General features: G+C 37.3%; 1 protein-coding gene across 3 annotated transcripts in view; it reads right to left on the bottom strand.

The window, feature by feature from the left end:
• CADM2 (cell adhesion molecule 2) overlaps positions 1–26754 on the bottom strand; it is a 684646-nt gene that overhangs the window by 184333 nt on the left and 473559 nt on the right. For all 3 annotated transcript variants that reach the window (XM_042789099.1, XM_042789101.1, XM_042789100.1), the window contains one exon: positions 7810–7959. In XM_042789099.1, coding sequence (XP_042645033.1) covers positions 7810–7959 — 150 coding nt within the window. The remainder of the gene's footprint in view (positions 1–7809; positions 7960–26754) is intronic.

The raw sequence follows: 26754 nt of genomic DNA, 5'->3' as shown, positions 1-26754 counted from the left end.
GAATACAGAGAAATTGTCTGAGCAGCCAGGGATCAGGTTAGGAAAGCCAAAGCCCTGATAGAACTAAATCTGGCCAGGTACATCAAGGGCAACAAGAAAAGCTTCTATAGGTAAGTCAGTGATAAAAGGAAGACAAGGGAAAATGTGGGTCTTCTTCAGAAGGAAACAGGAGACCTGGTTACCCAGGATATAGAGAAGATTGAGGTACTCAGTGACTTTTTTCCCCCGGTCTTCACCGGCAAGGGCTCCAGCCACACCACCCAAATCTCAGAAGACAAAACCAATGGACTGGGAGAATGAAGAACTTCCCACTATAGATCAAGTTCAAGATCATCTAAGGAACCTGAAAGTGCATTAATCCATGGGACCTGATGAGATGCATCTGTGGGTCCTGAGGGAGCTGGTGGAGGAAGTGGCTAAGCCAGTATCCATCATACTTGAGAAGTCGTGGCAGTCTGGTGAAGTTCCCACTGACAGAAAAGGAGGAAATATAACCCCCATTTTTAAAAAGGAAAAAAGGAAGACTCAGGCAAGCTCAGGGCAGTCAGTCTCACCTCTGTGCTCAGAAGATCATGCAGTAGATCCTCCTGGAAACTATGCTAAGGCACATGGAAAATAAGGAGGTGGTTGGTGACAACCAAGTTGGCTTCACTAAGGATAAATCGTGCCTGACAAATTTGGTGGCCTTCTACAATGGGGTTACAGTTGGTAGACAAGGGAAGAGCAACTGATGTCATCTACCTGGACTTGTGCAGAGCATTTGACACTGTCCCACATGACATCCTTGTCTCTAAATTGAAGAGACATGGATTTGATGGAGAGACCACTTGATGGATAAGGAATTGGCTGGGTAGTTACACTCAAAGACTTGTGGACTATGGCTCAACGTTCAAGTGATGAGTGGCATTCCTCTGGGGTTGGTATTGGGACCAGTGTTCTTTAATATCTTAGTTGGTGACATGGACAGTGAGATTGAGTGCACACTCAGCAAGTTCGCTGATGACACCAATCTGTGTGGTGCAGTCGACACACTGGAGGGAAAGGATGCCATCCAGAGGAACCTTGACAGGAGGGCCTGTGTGAACCTCGTGAAGTTCAACAAGGCTATGTGCAAGGTCCTGTATATGGGTTAGGGCAATCCCAAGCACAAATACAGGCTAGGCAATGAGTGTATTGAGAGCAGCCCTGAAGAGAAGGACTTGGGGGTGTTGGTTGATGAGAAGCTCAACGTGACCTGGCAATGTATGCTTGCATCCCAGAAAGCCAACTGTATCCTGGGCTGCATCAAGAGAATTGGGGCCAGCAGGTTGAAAGAAGGAATTCTCCCGTTCTATTCCACTCTCATGAGACCCCACCTGCAGTCCTGTGTCCAGCTCTGGGGCCATGAACATAAGAAGGACATGAACCTGCTTGAGCAGGTCCAGAGGAGACCACGAAGATGATCAGGAGGCTGGAGCACTTCCCCTATGAGGACAGGTTGAGAGAGTTGGGGTTGTTCAGCCTAGAGAGGAGAAGGCTCCAGGGAGACCTTTTAGTGGCCTTTCAGTACCTAAAAGGGGCCTACAAGAAACCCAGAGAGGGACTTTTTACAAGGGCATGTAGTGATAGGTCAAGGGTTAATGGCTTTAAACTGAAAGAGGGCAGATTTAGATTAGGTGTAAAGAAGAAGTTCTTCACTGTGAGGGTGGTGAGACACTGGAATGGGTTGCCCAGAGAAGCTGTGGCTGCCCCCTCCCTGGAAGTGTTCAAGGCCGGGTTGGACGGGGCTTTGAGCAACCTGGTCTGGTGGAAGGTGTCCCTGCCCGTGACAGGACGGGTTGGAATTAGATAATCTTTAAGATCACTTCCAACCCAAACTATTCTAACATTAGCATCAGGCGTAGGTATTGTCAAAATCTAGCATGTCAGTTTGTGGAAAATTTATCATGAATGGTGCCATCACAGAACTTGTTTTACTATCAACAGACCTGCAAACTTTCCTGTTAACGTTAAGAGCAGGTATTTTACACTTGCACTTGCCTGACTGAGAAAAACTGTTAGGTATGTATACACCACGTACTATTTCTCTTCCTTTTTATAGTCTCATTGCACATTTTTATATCTATGAGATTAAAAACATTTGACATCAACAGCCATCATCCAGTTGTATACATCTCCTTTATAACTCAATATCCTGCTTCATGTGTATCTATATTCACTACCAAAAGGGAATATGAGAAAACGGCTGCTATAGCAAGCTGAATGAAGGTTCTTTTCAGTCTTCTCTTTATCAACTATCTCTGTATTTCCATGCTACATCTTTTTTTTCATACATCTGCATGCATATTATGTCTCTCTGTGTTTATTGACCACTCAAAATCCTTAAGAATTACCACTAGTGAAGATAAAATTAAAAAACCTATATTCATTTAAAATCATATCTGCCAGTTCTACATTGTTGCACATTGTGCTTCTTCCAAAGGCAGCTATATAATTATAGGTACTTGGGTGCATAAAGTGATACGGAGGTTTCTATGGCAATTATTCATTTTAATTGAAAATTGTGTAGGGAAAAACTTGTTTCATGTGCAGCATGCAATTTGCATTTGTTTCCAAAGAATCTGAACTTGCTCAGGGTGAGCGGTGAATTCATATTTTCCAGGAAGACACAATCTTTAAAATTCTGCCTGGGGGGTGGGAAACCAAGGGGGGTCTTGGTAAGGTTGTTAAGCCTATTAAAATTTAGGACCATTTATCCATTTATGAAACTAGACTATCTATTTTTTACTGTCAGGTAAAGATTTTATGCTTCAAATGAAAGAGGAAGAGTTAAAAATCAAATTAATACACAATGCCCTTGAAGCTACAAGGCAGAGGAACCAGAAAAAAAGAACTACCAGAAAGGACAATAGAGAGACAGCATGCTGAAGGAGACAGGTCATCAGTCAGACCAAATCCACACAAACATTTGTATTTTCACATGTTTTAGCTACTGTGTACTGCATGTTAACATAATAAAGAAGAAAAAGTTAGTTCCAGCTTTAGTGTATTTTAGAGTGTCAGAGTTGGAAGGAAGCAACTGTTCTACCTTACTTGGCAAGTAAAATAAAGCTATAACTTATTTTCCTATAGGAAAGAAGGATTTCTTTCCTCCTCCAATTTCCATCACCACAATGAGTCAAACACATTTTAAGCCTAAATTTACAAAAAACCCCAAACCAACTACATCAAGTGATAAGGACCTGGAAACTACTTCTGAGCTGCAGTTTCATATTCACTAAATTTATAGGATTACCTTTTCTAAAAAAAAAACTCTACTCATTTTCTACCTGTATCACTGTAGGGCTGTATAAGCTAGGTGCCAAAAATGTCTCAAGTTAAAAATAGTCCATGTCTCCTTCATAAATCTTAAATAAATATTAAATTGCTGGGAGGGTGTGGGAGGAAGTGTTCTTTACCAGCCACTGCCGTGGTTTAACCTCGGAGGGCAACTGAGTACAACATAGCTGCTCACTCCTACCTTCCCTCCCAGCAATGAGAAGGGACAAATAATCCAAGCTTGGGATTCAAGATAGGATCAGGAGGGGAAAATCACCCATTATGGTCATGGGCAAAAAGCAGACTCGTTAGGGGAAGAAAAAAAGAGCATATATTTATTACAGACACTAACAACACGTAACAGAGTAGGACAGTGAGAAGCATTGCCACATCTTGAGAACACCTTCCCCCCACCCCTCCCTTCCTCCCAGGCTCAGCTCTGCTCCCGATATCTCTACCTCCTCCCTGCAGTGGTGCAGGGGCAGGGAATGGGGCGGTGCAGTCAGTGCTTCCACTTTCTTCATCTTCGGAGGGGGGAGCTTCTGGAACTTGTTCCCCCTGCTCCATCGTGGTCCCCTTCTCACAGGAGACAGTCCTTCACAAACCCACTCTGACATGAGTCCCTCCCACAGGCCGCAGCGTTTCCTTACACTGCTCTGGCGTGGGACACCAACTTCCTCCAACTGGAGTCCCTCCCATGGGCTGCAGCCCCTCCTGTGCTGCTCTGGCGTGGGACACCCCCGCATGCTGCAATCCTCCCAGTGCTGAACTACAACAGCGGGGCTACTTTTTCCCACAAGGTCCCAGCCTTCTTCGGGCACAGACACCTTGATCATGCAGGCAAAAAAACACAAGCTGTAAATCAGTGTCTGCTCCACCGTAGATCTTCATGGGTGGCAGGGGGGGGCGCCCTGCCATCTCACCACAGGATACAGGGGGGTCTCTGCTCCGACATACCCCCCCCTCCTTTCTTCCTCTGTTCCTCCACTGACCTTGGTGTTCATGCAGCTGCTGCAACTCCTCCTCACAAGTCCAACTCCTCCTCACCACATCCCTTCTTAAATATGTTATCACAGAGAGGCAGCCAATTGGCTCAGTTTTCGTGGTGAGATGGATCTGACTTGGAGCTGGGGGAGCTTCGAGAAGCTTCTCACAGGGGGCTATCCCTATAGCCCCCTCCCCTGCTACCAAAAAACCCCACCACTCACTCAAACCCAGGACAGTCACAACATCCTCGTAGCTGAGCAAAATCTGTACTTAAAAACATGCGGCCATGGCAGTATTTGAGGAGAACCAGAGGAATAATTTTAACAGTGTAGCTTTAGTATTAGTGTATTTGGCTCATTGGATTTCCATATTTATTTAGAACATCTAAAACAGAAAAAGGAAGAATATGACTCCTAACTTCAATGTCAATGGTTGCAACACAGTTCAGAAGAAAGCAAAATGACATGAACATGCTTTTCATAATATATGTCGTCTGCTTTGATTAAAATGGAGACTATTTGCTACAAACCCCTTGTTGAAAGGCACCAGACTGGGAAGTAGATATTCCCTCCATGTGACCAAACAACTCTTTTTTTTCCTGGCCCATGGCAAGTTCTATTTTGGTCAGAAAATGTTTTTGCAAGACAGGGGAACCAGCATGCTTTAGAAAGCAGTGTGAACTTGAAAGGGGTCCCACCAGGGACAATCTAGCAGCAGAGGGCTTTTCACTGCATGGATAACTTGTTCTATTTCTGGCATCTATTCTGCCATATGCTGGCAGCTGTCATCTCCATCATCTTCTATTGCAATTTGGACCCTCTTTTGATACTTGTCTGCCTTCCTCTGTTTTACTACCTGACTCTCATTATGATTAAAACAAAGAGCAAACAATAGAAACATTTTGTGACATAAAAGAAATATACTGTCATTCCTATGTGTGTTATTCTTATGAGTAAATGTATAGAAAATAACTTATTGAAGGGAAGTAAAGTTAAAGGAATGTAAATTTGATTTGGTTCTGAATGAGTTAACGTTTACAATTACTCAGCTCTGATGGATATAAAGGCTACCGGTGGTGCTTGTCTTCTAAGGTTCTGTTTTCTACACAGAACTTAATGCTACACCATTGTGTATCCTACACCAACTCAACAGTTTTAATGAATTTTCATGGTTTGAGAAACATAGTTATTAAATAACAATTTTCATGGTGTTGAAGGGAGAAGTAAGATCTGAAGGTTGGTGTTGGCTAACATTAAGAGACAGGTTTGAAAAGACTCTGGCTGAGGTATTGCTCACAATAAATTAAATGTAATGACTGGATCTAGAAGAAAGCTGCTTTTTATAGCCAAATTGTACGGCTGACTGGGAGAAGTGGGAAAGGAAAAAAAAAAAAGAAATGAAGAGGAAGCCTTTACAGTTGTGCTTGCCATCATTTACTGAGAAAAGCGTCAAGATATCAGAACCATAAATATCTTTCTCCATTTTGGAACAATAATGCAAGCATCAAAAGCATGTAAATGAAATCTCTTCCTTACTTAGAAGAACACATACATATATACAAACAGAAAAAATTGCCAATGAAATCTGTAACTTCATTTTCAGAAATGGCAGAATGTTTTCCATGTAGGACTTGGATGCACTGCTCACTCCCCTCAGTATACTCAAGCCAGAAAATGTCACACAGAATGCAAAGCTTCGCCAACGTAAGAAAGACTAAATATCTCAGAAGAACCTAAAGTTTTTCTTGACCACATAAAGGAGATTTTCCTGTCTAACAGATGCACAGTAGTTCCTCTGTAAAATGAATCATCAAGTATTCCTCAGAGTCCTGGGACAAGCTAAAAGTTCAATGAAGAGTGCAGTCCTTTAAATTTACACACTTCAGCTCCTCACATTTACTGTGTGGAATATAAATTGCTTATAAGTACTTATTATGCTGCATACCATTCAAATTCTGTTGCTTCAATTCATTATATTAAAAAGTAATACAAACTTCAATTATTCATTGTAAAAGTACAGATTTAGTTAAAGTACACAGCAAATTCAATTCACATCAAAATGGCTACAAAGTTCCAATTAATCTATTTGCAGTCCTTCCATGTCCTTCTCAGCACCCTTTAAAATGTCACTTATTTTATAAAAGATATAGATTTTGTGAGTATTGATGTGCTCTATCAACAGACAAGTTTTCTCTGCTTTTAGTTTTGCAGACATTATTTACCCATCCCAAATCATTAACAATTACAGATAAAATAAAAGGGTCCATATAAGTAAAGTTTACAGAACTAGACTTACAGCTCAAAAGTTTGCACCTTATAAACCTCTCATCTTCAATCCTACATTCAAAAGGTACTTATAATTTCAAAGAAATTGCAAATCAAATGATTACACGCTAAAGGAAATTAGATAAAAGGGAAAGGAACCACTTCAACACCACCAAGAGATTCTATTCAGCTATTATATTAATAGCAAAAAAACATATTTTGATTGCAGCTTCTGCAGGTATAAAATGACAGGTTTTAGACTAGATTTTTATTGAAGTGCATAGATTCACAAAGCATTTTCAGTCCTACAAGGTGTTTTAAAGTCTTGTAATCATTCAGCAAAGCATTTAGACAGCACTTCTTTAATTTTAAGCAGAGGAATAACTGCAGTTGTTAAAATATGTTCTAGAGTATGTAGCGCCTTTCATAATAAATTCAAGCAGTAGAATTAAGTATAAAATACTGTTGAACTTCTGTACCACTGAAATCAACACCAAAGCTTTTGCATTTTGAAGCCAAGTGGTGAATTTATTTCTTGTGACTTTAGTTTTAATTTCTTTACAGAATCTAATGTAATCTTTACGTTAACATTCTATTATGTAAAATGTAATACTTTTTCATTTCACATTAAGATAAATGTCTTAGAAATATATCCTACTGCTGTGATAATGCCCTTCTTTTTGTAAAGGAATGGACATTTTCCATCTTTTTTCCCCTCTAATTTAACTAAAATTAAAAAATCTGTGCATGGTATAATTGGAGAAATGAGGAAACAAAAACTGAGCATTTTTATTAGCTATTAAGAACCCCTACTACAGTAACTGCGTATTGCACTAACAACCAAACTGCAGTACACTTTAAGCAAATAGTGGGATTACATACATATAAATATATATAAAATATATATACACACAAACACACACACTAATAAAAGCCAGTCACAGGGTTTATGGACTGCTTCTTCCCATGCTAGGCTCTCATCATCCATAAATACTCTTCCAAGACATTTTGCAACAATATTTTCCAAATTAGCTTGAAATGATAATTTAAAATATTACTCTTTTTCTTTAATAATAAAATACAATTTTGTACTCAATAACGTACTTCAGTGAACCCCCCTCCAAAAAGGATTATATAACTATAGCTGAAAACATATAATCCTAGCAAATATTTTCACATTAAAATATTAAAGGGAAATTATTTTAAACATTATTTCTTAGAAAAAAATGATGCAGAACTGCAAGTTTAGGAAATTATTTACCTTTCTTGTCATCGAAGTACAGTGTCTGTTGAGCTGGATTTGACCACTGGAGGGAGGTGTTATCATTTTGATCGACCCTGCAGGTCAAATTTGCTGTTCCCCCTTCAACAACCGTGACGTTCTGTGTAAGTGGAAACTGCCCTTGGCTGCCTGAGGAGGGAGGGGAGGGATGGAGAAGGGAAGAGAGTAAGAGAAAAAAAGAAAAGATTTAAGTTGTAGAACTGAATTTATTGCAGCAACTTCCCACAGATGACAGAGCCTGAATTCAGTGTAATCTATTCTGACCAAAGAAAGGTAGTACAATAAATTGGAAAAAATTATATTTGCAATATATTCTCTGTATATGAGAAAGAGATTAATTAAGAAATAGGGATTTTTTTACGCTCTCTTTTTTCCCTCCTGTAAGTCATACTAATTAGATCCAAAGAAATACTCTGTAATTTTATCTCCTCAGACATACCCATATATCCAGAATACGACTGCATAGGGCTCATGTGCTACATATCTACATAGATGCCTCCCTACAGTTAATATAGTTGAATGGCTGTTGAAAACATCACCAAAAGTGTAACAGAAAAATCCGCATAGGATTTTTAAAGGGACAGGACAGCTTTGATTCCCTGTTTCTTTTTATGTCTTTTAAAGAACTCTCAGGATGATGTCTCTCCTGCCAGGTTTGGAAAGTTATTGGAGATCAAATGTAGTGTGAATCTAATAATCAATGCATCCTCTGTTGAGGGAATATAACCTGATCTCATGTGAAACTGGAAGTGATGATGTAGTAGGTCTCTTTCACACCTGTGATTCTATCCCAGAAGATTATGAATCACATTAAGTGCTTGCTGAGGAGTCACTGGGAAGATTTCCAAATACCTTTACACAATGCAGTAGCAGTAACACCCAGGTTCCTGAATCACAAGCATTTTCAATGGCATAGTTAGACTAAAGTGTTTATGTATTGTGAGAATTACACAGCCCTTGTCAAACAGCACAACACATTCTGACAAACAGTATCGCAACAAGTGAGCACAGTAAAAACATGGAAGTAATTTTTAACATGGGTGGGGAAAGAAAAGTTCTTCAGTAATAAGCAAGACATTATCTGGGATATATATTAATTTATTCAAGGATACAACACAAAATAAAGATAATCCAATAGTCTAAATTGAAAATATGCATCTTCCCCTCCTTTTATACAGGTTCTATTAATACAAGAAGTGCTCAAGGGTAGGTAGAGCTGTTAGCATAAGAAATATAATGCTGAGATTGACACTCAAGTAGGATGTGTCAGAAGTGAAAATCTCTACAGTCCTGCATGAGTGAACAAGCTCATAGTCATGTTCTAAATGCATCAAGGAAATTCTATATAGAGTATCTACTAATTATAACAATATGGAACCACAAATCCAGCACAAAACCTTCACAGAGAAATCCTATTTTAGTGGCTCTCATCAGAGTTGTTCCCACCTAAATAAAACTGAGGAATGTCTTCTATATGGAAGACATAATATAGAAGTCTATTATCTAGTATACAGGTTTTCAGATGACCGGAGTAAGGAATTACTAAATAAAATATTAACAACTGAAGTATTATTTGACCTGCTATTATTCATAAAAATATACTTCTAGCCAGACTTTGATAGCTGTCTATTTCCCTATGTAAAATAATTTTGATGGCCTTAGGCCTGCTACATAAACATCTATGTCACTGAAACCATTAGTGTTTAGGTAGTATAACACTAACCACTGTCTTGTCTTAAAATAATTAAATAAATAGGGGATTTTCATAAAAATGCAAATCTGAATAACTGGTATAATTTTTCTGTAAATATCAACTTACTGCAGATATCTAAAGATCAAAATTTACTATGTACTGATATTTACTATAGGAGGGTATTTACTATCAACAAGATAACAGATATAGTAAATAAAAAATAAAGGATATTGAAAACACCATGGATAATTTAAATGGTGCAAACAATAAATGCCAAAATTCTCATGACATCCTCTGTATCTGACACTTCATTAATCAAACCCTGGTTCTTGAAAACCACATGCTGAGAAATACTTGATGAGTGAAAAATCATAAACAAGGATGGGAAAAAAAAAAAGAAAACAGAAAAGATTTGTCATTTCCTTCCATTTCTCCTCTTTCAATTCCAGTGTGTCAAGCAACCTCAAGATATTGCATAAATTGCTTATCGCTTAAATTAGAATTTTAAAAATCCAGAAAAATGCACACAGCCTGTTATTACTTCCACTAAATTACAGGCATCTTACCAAAGAAATAACCTTCTAAAGTATGAGTTGTGGACAAGAGGCTCTGTGGGCTAAAATATTTTTTGCATACAAGAAGTATTAAACAGAACCTAGTGCCAGAGATTAGCACAGTGAAATTGGTCATTTACATTAAAGACTAGGAATGAAAGTTAGCTTAATAAAGAAGTGCTGTAATGATTTAGGACCCTATTAACGTGATTTTGGAGATCTCCCCCTAATTACCCTATATTGTTTTTCTGATATTATAATTCTTATCATGAACTTGTCAGTGTATATGCAGTCTATCATATGTTAATGATTGTCAAATCAGACACTTGTTTGACCAGAAAAGTGGCTAGTAGGTAAACCTTTCCAATCAACCATTTAAATGGAAACTGTAGATGCCATGATCTGGAAGATGTCAGAAGAACTTTATTTTCTCTGGGCACACTACCACATGCTGATGTTTTGGAAGCAACAATTAATCTAGCATACAGAAGTGAAACCAAAGCATTCTTCCTATCCCTTACCAATATGGAAGCTTTGTGGATCTAGAGAAGATGCATATAGCTTCATAGGAAGCTTGAAGTGGAGAAAGAGGTACAGAGAAAACAAACCACTTAATCTGGAAACTAGCCCAAGTAGAAAGAAGGGAGTCTGTGTGAAACAGAGAAAAATAGACAAAGTAAGACAGAAAGTATGCATACTGCACAACTCTTAATTAAAACCTAAATTATTAGTAAGCGATGGGAAAACTAGGACAGAGAAACATTTATGAGGTTTACTTTACTGTTTGCATCAGCATCTAACCTGGATTATTGAAGTAGGAACTTTGGGGCTGAAAGCACTAGAGAAGGTTGTAAAAGCCTGTACCAGATAGATGAATATTAAAGCAAGCATCAACATTGTGTCATTTAACACAACATTATAAGTTTCAAAGAAGTGGGATTACACCACTAAAGATTAGACCTGATTCCTGGGGGTACTGACAGTATTTTGTGGGAGAGGCCTCACCTCTGTTAAATAGGTAAGTAGCGTGTGCCCAGGAAGCATGCCAGCAAAGCTGCCAGCCCATGCAAGCGTTCAGTGGGATGAGGAACCCAGGCCAAGGTGTTCTCAGCCATGTCTAGGTACCACTGCCGGGCTGCGGGGCAGCAGATGCCCACTGAAGAGCAGCCACCCACGGCCAGAGGCCACCACAACTGGAATTACAACATTCCTCAGGGGACCTGCTTTGGAAAAACTTTTATGCCTGGGATTACTTATTACCACTGGAAAAAACAACAACAACAACAACAACAACAACAACAACAACAACAACAACAAAAACAAACAACAAAACATGCATACTCCCAGCACTGAGTACACTGGTTCTGATCCATGGAAATAGTCCCATTAAATAAAGGATGCTTAGTGATGAGCCTTACAAGAAGAAGGCAAGCATAAAGGCCCTGCCAGACTGAGGACAGTGGGTCAAAAGAAACACAGTTTTCATCATCACTTCAACTGGGTGCTACCACCGTGTTTCTTTAGTATGAATAGTTCTTAATATAGTTATTAAACTCCCATTTTTTAATTCCTTCCTTAACTCTGTGAGCAGAGATTGAACAAGACAATATCCTCTACCTAAAGCATTCTGCCTTAAGAAGTCTAGCAATGGAAAACTTAGCAGCACCTTTGGTAACTTATTTCAGAGAGCAATGGTCATCATTGTTTAAACAAGAAAAGAGAATTTTACTCCTAGTCTGAAATGGTTTCACTGCAGCACCTAGCATCCACAGCTCTTGTTATATATTTTTCCCTGCTCTGAAGAGCCCTCTGTTATAAAATTTGTCTTTCTTTTGTAGACATTAGATACTGTGATCATATCACCCATTAACCTTCTCTTTGGTAATCTAAATAAACTGAGATACTAAGTCTTTCTGTAGAAATCATATTTTTCTAATCCCTTAATTAGTCTGTGGCTCTTCTCTGTGCCCTCTTCAATTTGTTATCTTTTTTCTGAAGCGTGGAGCCCAAACCTGGAAACCCCACTGTAGCAGTCACAGAAGGAGATACAGAGGTGATGCTACTTCCCTACCAGCACTTCATATGCTTGTTTGCACACCTAAATGAGTTCAACAGAGCCACAGGGTCAGATGGGGACCCAAGTTTGACTGATGGTCTACCATGATGACCGTGTTTTTTCTCAGACACTGATCCAAAGACAACCCCTCATTCTAGTTCTCCTCCTGTAGTTCTTAGATGTATGCCCCTATGTTTCACTACACTAAAACATATCTGTCCTGGGTTTGAGTGAGTGGTAGGCTTTTTTTGGTAGCAGGGGAGGGGGCTATAGGGATAGCCCCCTGTGAGAAGCTTCTCGAAGCTCCCCCAGCTCCAAGTCAGATCCATCTCACCACGAAAACTGAGCCAATTGGCTGCCCCTCTGCGATAACATATTTAAGAAGGGATGTGGTAAGGAGGAGTCGGACTTGTGAGAAGGAGTTGCGGCAGCTGCATGAACACCAAGGTCAGTGGAGGAACGGAGGAAGAAAGGAGGGGGGGGTATGTCGGAGCAGAGACCCCCCTGTATCCTGTGGTGAGACGGCAGGGCGCCCCCCCCTGCCACCCATGAAGATCTATGGAGGAGCAGACACTGATTTACAGCTTGTGTTTTTTTGCCTGCATGATCAAGGTGTCTGTGCCCGAAGAAGGCTGGGACCTTGTGGGAAAAAGTAGCCCCGCTGTTGTAGTTCAGCACTGGGAGGATTGCAGCATGCGGGGGTGTCTCACACCAGAGCAGCACAGGAGGGGCTGCAGCCCATGGGAGGGACTCCAGTTGGAGGAAGTTGGTGTCCCACGCCAGAGCAGTGTAAGGAAACGCTGCGGCCTGTGGGAGGGACTCATGTCAGAGTGGGTTTGTGAAGGACTGTGTCCTGTGAGAAGGGGACCACGATGGAGCAGGGGGAACAAGTTCCAGAAGCTCCCCCCTCCGAAGATGAAGAAAGTGGAAGCACTGACTGCACCCCCCCATTCCCTGCCCCTGCACCACTGCAGGGAGGAGGTAGAGATATCGGGAGCAGAGCTGAGCCTGGGAGGAAGGGAGGGGTGGGGGGAAGGTGTTCTCAAGATGTGGCAATGCTTCTCACTGTCCTACTCTGTTACGTGTTGTTAGTGTCTGTAATAAATATATGCTCTTTTTTTCTTCCCCTAACGAGTCTGCTTTTTGCCCATGACCATAATGGGTGATTTTCCCCTCCTGATCCTATCTTGAATCCCAAGCCTGGATCATCTGTCCCTTCTCATTGCCAGAAGAGAAGGGGGAGAGAGTGGCTGCATGGTGTTTGGCTGCCAACCAGACTCAAACCATGACAATATCTTTCTCTGAGCCCAGTGACCTGTGCTCTTCATTATTTCATATATCCACAGTCTTTGTGGCATCTACAAACACTGCTAGCAATAAATTGTGTTTCCCAAGCTGTTTCTACAGAACAACTGTGGAAACCATCTAAATAGTATAGTACCAACCACACTTCCCTATGCAGACAAACACATAGAAACATGACTGTTCAATGGAGAATTCTTATTTATCATTACACTTTTACCCCTTTTTTTCAAACAGTTCTAACCTCCTTAATGCTTGTAAGGTCAGTTTTGAACAAGCTTTGGTTATTGCTCAGGATGTCATGATATTACAAGTCAAAGGCCTTACAGCAGTCAAAAAGACTTTAAAGATTATGGTTACCTTTTTCCAGATCTAATTGTAATTTAAGAACTCATGAAAATGTTAAATTGATCACATATTCATTTATAAATATATTGAAAACAAATTCCCTCCTAATGAAGCTTTATTTTGTAATAGAGCATGATAAAATTTCCTGTTAAGGAAGAAAACTTAGCTAGAAAGTAATATTCATATTTCCTTTAATGGTAGTGATGGCTGTCAGACATAATTCCATGAATTTTTCAAACTGAGATTTTGCAAATATTTGAAAAACATTCCTAAATCTACCACTGACTTCTTACATGACATCAGGCAATCCATTTAATCTATGCTTTGCTAACCAATCTACATAAAAGAAATAATTATGCTTATTCAACTTGTAAAAAGATTTGGATTAAAAGATACAAAAATGATTTTTTAAAAAAATGTTTTATACGTGTTTCCACTTCTTTCTCACCTCATTTCAGCCCATACTGCTGCTGATAAGTGACAGAGAAATGTACTTATGGGAAACAGAAGCTCAAAACAGTGATAAAATAAAAGCTTTCCCTTGCTTTAATGGATGAAAATTTTTTTACTTCATTGAATATATTGTTTAAATCACATGTATCTTCTGGTTTTGCATATATACTGCCAAATAACACATCCTTATTCTACAAATGATTTGAGATAATTTCTATTTTCCCCATCTAATCATAGTTCCCTTCTAATCAAATTAATTTTAAACATATGTAAATGTCTATTTATCAAAATTTTTATATATTGGGTGTGCAAATTTTGGACAGCATCAAGAAGTAACATCAAAAATACAGCAGACTGAAGAATTTTAAGACAACTTCCAGATTTGAGGAATGAATCCAAGTCCACCTAAATCTCTTTAATTTCTGACTCGGACTCACTAATGTCACAAATACAAAAATTCTTTCATCGTGCTTAATTTATCTTGTTGAAACCCCAAAATGATGATGGCAGTAACAAAATTGCACTCATAGCAACAGCAAACAATACTGAATTAAACTGTTCTTGACTACAGTATATTTCCTATATGGTCAGTACGCATGAGAGAAAGGAATAAAGAGCGTAGCATATGACTTAATAATAATTAATTATATGTTAAATTTCAACATCCAGTGGAAAACCTCTAAGCACTTCCCTCACTGCTTATCAGTGCATTAAGCACTTCCCAGATACATCACCTTCTAGCATGCATTGTGCTAGCTGAACAAACCAAGAAGTTTTATTTGCCTCTCATGGGATGGCCTGTCTATTCTCGGAAAAATTTGGCAGCCCTTCTGTTCCTTGAACACAAGCAGCCAGGACACTACACGCTACTCCAGAAACCTTAGCAGTACATTTTACAATAGCACAAGTAATCCCTTATTTCAGGTCGCAGGTATGGAAAAGATGTCCAAATCTGGTACTTGTACTAAGGGCAGATACTGATACTTGGTTTAGGAGATGCTCCAGGAGAAAAAATGTCATATGAGGTTACATGATGATGGTGGCACACTGGACTTGCAAAAGCCAGGGCTCTCTTGAAGGTACACACCTACATTCACTCCATGTTTTTGCTGCATGTCAGTTTTTAGAGAATGCAGAGACAAGCAGAAGGCTGATCAGTGCCAGGAATATGGGAATTATTCCATATCGTTGAAGAAACAGAAGGTGGAAGTGTAAACTGGGGGCAAGGAGTGGGTAAGAAGGTAAAATGGAACAGGAGAGGGGGGTCAAAGTTGTATCTTTCACATGAATTTTAATTTGGGTCAAAGAGAAATCCCTCCCTCAAATACTACTTAGTAAGTATTAAAGTTTGCTTGCTTTCTTCACAAGAACTTGTTGGCAATGATACTTCTATACTCCACTGGCAGGTCAGGTCAATCAGACACATATATATCTAATACAGTATATACAGTTACATTTTGTTCCATGATCAAATCTTGAGGCAAGCCAAAGAACTTTACTGTGTATGGAGTATACTAATAAAGAAAGAAGGGAAAACCAAAAAAAGTACTGATGGGCCACATTACAATTCTCTTGTATCTGAAGGCAAAGCAAAGAGAGTCATTGGAAAACAGTGAAAGGTTATACAAAGATAGATTATAATAAGCAATGAAGCTATTGTAAAAAGAAGGCAGCATCTAGATATCACTGTCACCATACTGTATCCTAGCCCCTCTGCTCATTTGAGGAAGCTTTGTTAGCAAAATTATTTCACCTGTTTTGACTAGATGGAGCTATAGTTAAGTATATTCTACCACAATTTGTTTTTGCAATGCTTTGTGAAGGGCCAATACTGCTTTCCAGTAGAACTGACAAGCTCATATCTCATTAGCCACAAGCTGTTTTCAGTCAGGAAAGGCTTTTTATTTTTCACCCAGAAATCATGGCTCAACTGCTTTTACAGATTTTAAAACTGATTTTTATCTCAGTATGTGACAAGACTGTTCAGGATAATTACCATTATTTGGTCCAGTTTGGAAACATTCATCTTGTGAGTTCATCTCATGTTTATTTGTTTATGTTTTTTTGTTTGTTTGGGTTTTTTTTTAATATATTTTTTGCAATTAAAATGAAAGCTCTTTAATGAGTTCAACACTTCCATTTGATGCTTAGGTTATATATTCTAATCAATTTACCAGGCTAATTATAAATGTGACTTGGTGCCTGTAAGCAGAGAGAAAACATAATCCTCTCTTTACTTTTGTTTCTTCAGAGGTCTGGTTTTGTAAGAAACAGTTATGTTATAAATTAAGAGAATTTCACAGTATCAGTGCAGCAAGATTTGCCTACTCATGTCACTGTATATCAGACAGCCATAAAATGAATGGGTGTGGAAAGAGAGAAGGGACTGGACAAGAGGTGACAGCAGTGAGTTAGCAATCTTTTGCCATATCAGCTCCACATTTTCCTACAAGCCTGGATGCCCAGCGTCCCTGTGAGGTAAATTGAGTTTACCAGCATACGCGAGGGGAAGAATAGAGCCTATAGTTCTATTCATTTTCCCACAGAAAACCTATAGCAGAGATTTATCCTTTTCAATCTTGCATAGAACCACAAAGCCACTGGCCTTTTATTTGGTACCTTTATAACATGATGTCAGACAAAACCAGAACTCATAAAAAATGTAAAACTGTATGAGAAGAAATAAAGAAAATAAAAAGAAAATAAATCTTGAACAAATTATTTTTCAAATTAATCAGATTTTTTAATATTGACTTTAATAGGATCAAGCCTTAAAATTAAAAAAAAAAAAAAAAAAGAAAGAAAAAAGAGTAAATATTTGGGTGAGGAGGCAAGCAACTTACTATTTCAAATAGCAGCTTACATCAGTAGGGAGAATACATCAATTTTGGTCTTCTTTTTTAGCAAACAAACTAAAACATTAGAAACAAAAACCAGTATGATGAAACATCCAAATATACTGAATTTCCTGGCTTTCTCTCTTAATTTATATATGAAATAATGCAAACATCTCTCCAAGGAGATGAAGTGTTATTAGCATGTCTTTATCTAATCTAAAGAAAAATTATACTGTGAACTTAATTTCAACAGGCATAAATTGAGGTCTGCATTACTGTTCAACTATTGTTTCTTCTAACTTTTCAATAGGAATCAATCCCCTTCTCTATTTTTTTCAGCATGGACACCATATAGATGGTTAGTGTCTTGGAAATTTTGAAGGAGGAAACTACAAAAAAGTTGTATTTTTTTTTTTTTTTTCATTTCTAAGAATCATCTTAAGAGTGGGGTAAAATATTGACCACAGATTAAAGAAGGTAGTTTAATTCTTGATACATAACTACCTGCTGAACTTTATTTTAAAAGACAAGATGACAATGTAGTCTGCACACTAAACCTGTATTCATACAGGATTTTTAAAGAAAGATAAATTTGCCTGAGCAGAATTTGATACACAAAGAGTCTTTGTCTGGGTTGACTGGCCTTTCCTAACTTGCTGTCTTAAATGGAAATAATTTAGTCCCATATCTGATAGCATATACTTTTTAGAGTTTATTCCCAGAGAGAATGTCCTGTAAATTGTTTGCTCACTGAAGAAACATTGTTTAAAAAAGAAACAAAACAAAGAAAAAAAAATGTGTGCTCTGGTAACCATTACATGCTCCAGTAATAAAACCACTTGCAGAGAAAATTGGAGTTAATGAGAACATTACAGAAACTTACTACAGAATGACAGAGATTTAGGAGAGAGCGAAGAAATAACTCAGGAAATAACTGTTACACCCAAACTGTGTATTCAAGGTCGCTGGGCTTTTTTAAATGTCTAAGTAATTACTACAATAATCCAAAGGACAAGAGCACACTGGTATTGCCAGTGATTTCAGACTACAGAATTTATGTTAGACAGCAATACCAGAGAAGGAGGAAGCCTTTGCTATTTCCTTCACTCCCTGTGTTTCAGGTGTGTGTTTCTACAGCTGCAGCTAACCAAAGATATAACTGATTTGGACCATATTTCAGTGAAGGAGACCAAATATATAAATTTGAGAAAATTACATATAGTGGTACAATTCCATAAAGATAAACAGGAAAATGCGTGAGAGACACAAAGGAATAAAAAGTAAGCACAAATAGCGTTATTTCCTAGGAACCTTGCATAAGTGATTATTTTTAACTCTTTTCAGACTATCACCATGGTATTAGTTGTTTGTGAATGTAGAACAGTATCCAGTGATATTTATTTATTTATTTATTTATTTATTTATTCAATTATTTCTTTATTTAGAAAGGGGGAAAAGGTATCCCTGTGCACCACTCTAAATTCAATATGGAAGTTACAAAATTGAAAATAAGTAAAGTGAACTTCAACTTCACACAACTGTGATAAGAGACTGCTGAATTTTCTGGTTCTCATAAGTGCAAATATGGTTTAGAGCTTTCTGTCACTTCTTACTCTAAAGTGTTATGCTTAATTCTTTGTTTCTCAACAAACTGTAGAGCCCTTTTCCTCTTAAAGCAGGAAGGTACACAATTCTAACATGAAGAATAAGGAATTTAGCACATTAATTTCTTTGAGGATCTGGGCCTTGTCATAATATCTCCATTCCTAATCTGTAAAATGAGAATAATGGCATTTTTAATTCTCATCAGTGCTCCAAGAATAAAATGCACAAAAAAATTACACAGAAGCCAGATACTAGGGTAAGGGAAGAAATATATAAAGCTATGGTGGAAACAAATATACATACGTCTGCAACCCTATCAAATCTACCTTTTGTTATGAAGTTATACCATGCGCTTCCTTTTCCCCCAAATCTAAACATTTCAACAAACTAATTGGTACTTCTTCTACTTAACACAGCCTACAAAAGTAAGGCAGGTAACCTCTCATAAAAATCAGTCTAGAATTGGTTTAAGTCAGTATCAGGCACTATCAACTTCACATCAGTTATGTACTTGGCCATTTGTGCTACTGAAATGTCTTTCTGTAACAATTTATTACCAGCTGGTTCAATCTTCTCCTCTGACTAACAAATGAAATTAAGCTCTGCACATATAATTTCAAAAGATAATTAAAGAGCTGTAAACACATGACAGACTTTTAAGCACTGACCAACTACACTACACAGCGTTCTTGGAGGTGCAGGCTGTATAGCTCATGGCTTTGACTTTATCTCTGCATGAATGTGCCCTACTGCTTAGAGGCAGGCTTAGAACAAAGGTGACTTAATGACAGAACTGAAGATAGGGCTCCATGTTTTTTAGAAATTGAATAATATTTAGGGGGGTTAAGGACAAAGTGAAATTAGTATTTGGAAATGTAAATCATGCCAACATAAACAAGACAATAAGCAAATGTTTATGTTTCTACAGTAAGTAATGAAACTAACATAGATAAGAAATGTAACTTATAAAATATATTTACAATAGAAATATACATGGCACTCAAGCAATGTTAGCCCATCACAAAAAAAGTGACTTTTGCACAAAATAGAGGAAAGGTCTTATCTTGCCCACTGTAGGACTTCCCCCTAAAAAACATAATACAGATAAAAAAGTAGCCAGTCAGCCTATACTGTTTGTATTTGCTATGCCAACATTTCAAATTCTAGTTCAGCATCAGTAGTAGTTAATACAATCAGTTCTCCAGACTGCTATCTTAATATTGTGATTTGGGGGCCTAAAAAACTGGCCACCACACTGCAACATACGATCTGGAAGTAGCACTCTGCCTGAACATGGCTTTCTGTCTTCTGATTAATTGCTTACCTACAATAAATAATCAGTTAAAAGTATAAAATACTGTACTTTGGATACTCTCCTCTTTCACTGTGGAAAGACTGCATAGAATAAGAGCCTGGCAAAAAGAATAATCAGCAATTTCAAGCAAAAGATCTGACTCTAGATACATGCACATGAATCTGAAAAGTTTACTCAAATGGCTACAAAAGGACAAGAAAAACTTAAAATTGCTGATTTTTCCAAGATGTCTGTAACAGAACCAGGGTTGTCCACACCCAGCATCTCATCAGTGAGGCAGCAATTCTGTAGTATGTGTGCCAAAAAACCTTTTCTTTCTTATCATTCTGATGTTCAACAGGTCAACAGGAAAACTATCTGAGCCTAAACTTCATGGACAATTTACACCTACATTGTCAATTTAAAAGTAAAGCATGCAGCTACACATGCTATCTGACTTATACTGTGAGTTCTTTACGTATCACATCAAACAATTATCTTGCAGATGTTTAACAATGAAAAGATAGAATTTGAAATATATCGTGAATATAATTTGAATACAGTGTATTAAAACAAACAATCCATTCGCAAGTACTTATATAATGGTTCTAAAATTGACGGTAATGAAATGCAATCTAAAGCACGCAGTTTTCACACATTTGCTGACCTATCTCCACATGATAACTCACTGCAAGCCACAGATGTTTGGTGCTGTGGTGGCATGACTCAGCCTTTTATACTTTCCAAGTCCACTGTGCTTCATCAAGTGCAAAAAACCCCAAACAACAACAACAAAAGAAAGCAAAAAGAACACAAGTGTCCAGCCTGGCACTGCACAGTTCTGCTTTGGAGATACAGTTACAATGCCTGAATGGATGTTTTGTGTGAGAGATTTTCTTTCTAGTTCTGTACACTCAAAACATCCAGAAAATGCTGATAAGCATCCAAAGGCTTACATGTTTATCTGAACACAATGCAAACCATGCCTACTCTTTAAAGTGCATGATTAATATAACTTATTTTTACTTAAACAAACATAAAACCAAGAATTACTTAAAATATGTGGATCTGTAGATACATATTTTAATACTCTTAACAACAAATCTTTTCAGTATCTAGAAAGGAAATACTGGGAAAAGTGCTCTGAGGCAATGTCCAAAATTTACGGTGACACATTGATAATCTTCTTCCAAGTATGCTCCCTCCAGGAATTATTTCACAGGTAAATAAGGATGGTAGGGAAGAATATGAAATTATCAACCACAGTTCTGCAACAAACATAAATAGGGGAATCTAATCTTTCTCAAAGAAGGAATTACTAGAAAGGTGACACAGGCAAGCAATTTCAAGAATGTCCTGAAAGTTAATTATTACAGTCTCACAAAAGCACTTTATCTTTCTAGAATGCCACTTGAAAGGTTGGTAATCAAGAAAAGAGGACATCTCTCTCTTCCCTAGCAACAAGAACACTTGAAATGTAAACAGTTACAAAATGAGAAAAAATGTAGTCATATTGAGACATTTTCACAAGAAGACAGTGTCACTCACTGAATCTTAGATTGAGCTACCAACCTATAGCAAGTGTTCTGAAAAATGCTGCACAGGTACTTGGATTTTTTAGGATTAGTGTGAAGATTCAGCCCATCTAGGATAATACAGTCTTTGGGGTTTTGTTTTGGTTTTGTTTTTTTTTTTGTTTTGTTTTGTTTCGTTGGTTATGGGGTTTTTGTTTTGGTTTGGTTTGTTTTGTTGTTTTTGTTGGTTTTTTTTTTTTTTTTAATAGGAAGGGAAGACAGCTAGTCGCCACATAATTTTGTGTAAATTGTTATACCAGAACATACTAGTATGTGTCCACTGAGAACTACAAATATTCATACACAAAGCTTCAATATGGAGCACACCACAAGCTAATGTACCAAAGCACTAAATTAATCCTTTCCATAGACTTCCTCAATCAGATCCACAGGTTTTCACTGTAATCCTGTAGGCTTCATTTTTTTCTGTGAATTGAGAACTTGTGTAAGCTATTAAGTGTTATCAGCTGTCACTGCCTGGTCAAACTGCACCGGACATTTGCAACTGTTGTTGGATTTGACCTGCTAAACTCATGTTACTTGTGTTTCCTTACAACTTGGTAGTGCCTAGCACTGTCTCAGGTGAGCGTCTCTCCAAAGGCTGCATGTATTATCTGTTCATTTAAGTCAGATATTCAACTGATCTGCTTGCAGAACCTGTTCTCATCTCACAGATAATTCAGCAGACTAATCATGGCCTTTCCCATAATTCTATCCTATTTAAATCTTGGCTTTAAATACTCTGGGGATATATGAAAGCATATAGCCTTAGTATTTGGAGAAGATATTTTGGAAAAAAAAAAAGTTTATTGGAGAAATATAATTCTTAAAGAAGACTGAAATTACTAGAAATTCAGAAATAATAAAAAAATAATTTTGGCAAAGTAGAGATGGACTGAAAACATTAGAAATACTATTTTTTCCCTAAATGTTAAAAACAAACCATTTTTCACTGTTTTTTGTAATTACATTATGTAATGTAATTCTATTACAAAATACTTAGCGAAGTATTTTGATTTTTCGGAACATTCTACTGAAAGCAAATTATAAAACCAATAAAAAACACAATTAAATCAGTAGACTTGATTATTTTTTTTTTCTCCTAATTTCTCCACAACCCCTTTCATCATTTCCTTGCTCCCATCTCTGAAACTTTTCAATTCTATCGGAAAAAATGCCCTCTCAGCTTTTCCAACTATTGAGTCATTATAAAATAAAATACTCTTGCACCTCTCAAGAAACAGTTTTCCTTTTTCCTTCATTCTTAAAATAGATAATGGAGTTTGAAGTCCAACATGCAGGTAACCCATCTGGCAAGGACGTTATTTCTGTCTGTTTATCTATGTTCTCTGTTCAATCACTCTTTCCATTTGAGCAGAACACAATCAAGGTTTCAAATCCTTCCACTTTTAGCTTTGTCTTACCACCTTCTGTAATTTCATCCAAAGGAGATGTTAAAACACAGAAGAAGATGCAGCTATACAAGTCAGCTCCAAGTAGTGCTGTTGTTTGAATGTGTGTACCCACAAAGAGTATTCAGGAATCCTCAAAATTCATCAACACGGAACTGCTTAACCTTATTTATAAATACCCCAGGCAAAAGCTCACTCTGCACTTTAATCTTCCTGTGTTTAAACAGAAGCTGGAATTTTTCACTGTACCAAACAGCTGAGCAAAAGTGAAAATGAAATCTGTTCTGGGTTTGCTTTAGTATGTGCCCACACAACAGCTTTTATTCCTGTTAAAATATAGAAGTAAACATGTATCTTGTACATTTTTACATATATATACACAAACAGGAAGGGGGACAAAGAAGACCATTGATATAATCATCAATAAAACCCAACTTTTTACTTCAGATTGTGTATTTTAATTAGAATATAACAACATATCTAAACACCGATTTTACTACATCTGGCTTGGAAACTAGTCTGAATAAGAATCACCTGTCATTGCACTAGTACCTTAAATAAATCCTTGCTACCTGGACTTCCGACACTTTCACTGTTCAGTTTGTTTCAGATGATAACCTCAAAGGTAAATTATGAAAAAGCAAATGTAGAAAAAACAGATTTTGGTCAGAGATGCTATATGTGGTGTTAGACTTACCAGATTACCAGTGTTTTTCAGTGAAATACTGTGCAGCTGTAAATAGTCCTGATTAAAATATCCTAGTGGTAAATGGGGATCAATATCAAGAAGTTAAATACTTGAGTTCTGTCAATGTAACACAATATGGACCAATTAAACACACTTTCAAATAAAATCCTTTTGATAACAAATATATTTACTGTAAAAACTACTGTGAATGGGTACCTGCAGATGGTTTTGATCTGAAGAGGCACTCCTTTAATGACTTTGTGTCGATCAACATGTAGATGCATCCCAGCTAACTGGGAACATTCTCTGAAGAAAGTAGTTCTGATTCTTACCAGAGCAAAAGACTGAATGATTAATAAAAGATCCTCCAGTTGTGATCATTGGTATATTCACTCAATGGTATATTCACAAATTTTTAATTACGGGTGATTTCACCCACCATGTCAATATTTACTTCTGTGACGTTTGCCTCTTGTTTGTAGTACAGATCTCTGAAACACAGCTCTGTTTAAGCGAATTAAAGTTCCAATACAAACCAACAATTTTAAAACTTACTTAGTATTTGATTTTTTCCCCCCTCTTTCAGTTTACACAGTAAAATAACACCAAGAATTTGGTCTGGAGAATGATCGCTGTATATGCTTCTAGTAGCCCTTTGGAGCCTAAGTGGCACCAAACTATAAACAAAATTACCTAGGCGAGACTACACTTTTAGGTGCCAGAACCCAAACCAGAAATGAAAGACTGTTTACACCAAATGAGGATGTACATTCTCCTCTTCCCTCTATCGTTGTGCTTCAACACTTGCTCTTTCTCTCTATGGTGTGTCCTGACACAGAATTGCCAATTCCCTTCCAGCAACCATCTTCAGACTATTTGTATTTCAGAAAGACAGGGGAGGCTTATTCTGGTGCAAGCTTCTGAGTAAATGCAGTATTTTCTTAGGTGACTGTTTTTTGTCAAATTTCATCTGGGAAGCTAAGTGACTTGGTCCTATTAGCAGATATTAGGCGATTAGCATTGCATCCTGCTACCCTTTCAATGTACCTGTTCCCTAATAAGTTTTGCACACTGATCAGTTTTAGATGTGACTCTAATTCTGTGCAATTTAGATATAATTTTTTATAAAATTACACAAGACTTTAGTGTACTTTGAAATAAAATCACTTATTCTACTGAGTTTTTTTTTTTTTTTTTCTCCCTATGGTCTATGAAATATCTATTGATACGGCAGTGCTGATCTGCAGCAGTTCTCCCTGCTGACTTAGGCCAGCAAGCTGCTCATGAATCCAGCAGATGTTTCAGTTGTCTAGGCCAATGGAAACCTTATGGACCCTTTTTTCTTCACCTCCTCCCAGGAGCAAATGTTAGTACAGAAGATATCTGGATGCATGCCATGTAGCAACAGAGACAGGAAAAAGCTGCTGTGGCTTTGCTAAGCATGGTGCTGTATACTGATTGTATTTTTTTTCAGTCCTCTCTAAGAGAGTTTATTTTCAAATGCCACACTCCTCATATATAGCTGAACATGAAACCTGTTTTTTTAAATGTATCCCTAGACTTCCCCTTTTGTGTTACTGAACCTTAGATTAATATACAGATGTAAATTAGACACATTCATGTGTTAGACTTCTTTTTCCCTGCCAATACAAATAGAAGTGTCTAAATGCAAGTTGCATTTAGCATCATATCCCTAATAGATTGTACAAACTGTCAATGAAACTGTTAAGGTGATTTATATACAAGAACAATTTAAATATATCTGAGGTTTATTTTAAAATAGATTAATTAAGAGGAATTATATTCTTGGATTCTCCAGATGTCCTCAAAAATAGCTAAACAGAAAATTTTTTTATCACTTGACCTCGCTTTCACAATCGATGGAATAGTTTCTTATTCAAAATCACTAAGTTTTTATTCTAGTCTGTTTCTTTTTTTATTGTGACCTTTGAATCCATTTTATTTGTGACAATCTAACAGGGGGCTGTCATTTCCAGTGGTCTATGAATAAAATGATTCAACTCAAATATCATATTTGTCTGAAATTCTTGCCCTTACTGTTTTTAAAGGTAATGAGTTGGTATGACAGAAGGAATCAGCAGAAAAACATTTTCAAAATTTCTTCACTTTATGCATTCATGAGATGTAATTTTATATAGAGGCATTCATTAATCGTCTCTCACGAGTCAGTAAAGTTCTGACTCCTCAGAAAGCACAAAAAGTGACAGGACAGGTCTACCTGTGTGAAGCCAATGGCAGAACTAAGAATTCAGAACTGATTTTTGAATTCCTGAAAGAGGCAATAAAATGTTACCATTAGCTTCAATGTCAGCTGGACTGAAATCTTTGTCTCTTGTTAACTAAAAAAGCCTGCTGTATGTCCAACAGGCCAACAAAATAACTTTATTCATCAATTATTTTCAATTAGAAAAATTTTATATTTCTTAGGAAGCAATTCCAACTCCTCCTAACAATAAGGATGTCAATGCAACAATGCAAATTTTCTGTCTTCCTTAAAATCATATTTAGGTATGTCCTCTTCCACAAGGAATCCCTTACGGATATGGAATGTGATTCACAGTTTGATTTGATTTTTTGCCTTTTGAATGTAGTTAATTTATCAGCTCCATATAAACTCTCTTGTGCTTTTACAGCTAAGCTCCACTTTAAAAAATTGTTAATTTTTATTAAAAAAAAGGTCAACCTAAGGAGATATAGTAGCTGTATAATTGCTTTAGTATAGGAAATTTTTAGTGAATTTTATAACATGTAAAACACAAGGGCTTTCTGTAACAACATTTTTTAAAAAAATCCACTGAAACGTAAGAAATCGGCAAGTATATTAATATGTGCGTTAAAGTAATTTTCTAGATCAGTAAATCCATGTCAGTAATGGTTGACTAGATTTCCTATTTGGCTGTTAGAATATTTTGGTTGAAGCCTTTTATTTCATAATTTACTGAATTATTCTAAAGGTTATTTGGTATCTAACAAAATGTTGACTTCAATGAGTTTCTTCTAGAAAAGAGAGAGAACAACACTCATTCTATACATGGTTGAGAAAATGTTTGCTTGTGTCAAACTTGAAGGATAGCAGAAAATTCTCTT

This window comes from Tyto alba, unplaced genomic scaffold (assembly GCF_018691265.1).
Source record: "Tyto alba isolate M040663 unplaced genomic scaffold, T.alba_DEE_v4.0 Super-Scaffold_14, whole genome shotgun sequence".
NCBI lineage: Eukaryota > Metazoa > Chordata > Aves > Strigiformes > Tytonidae > Tyto > Tyto alba.
Note: the sequence above shows the minus strand (reverse complement) of the source record. Positions and strands in the feature narration are given on the sequence as shown.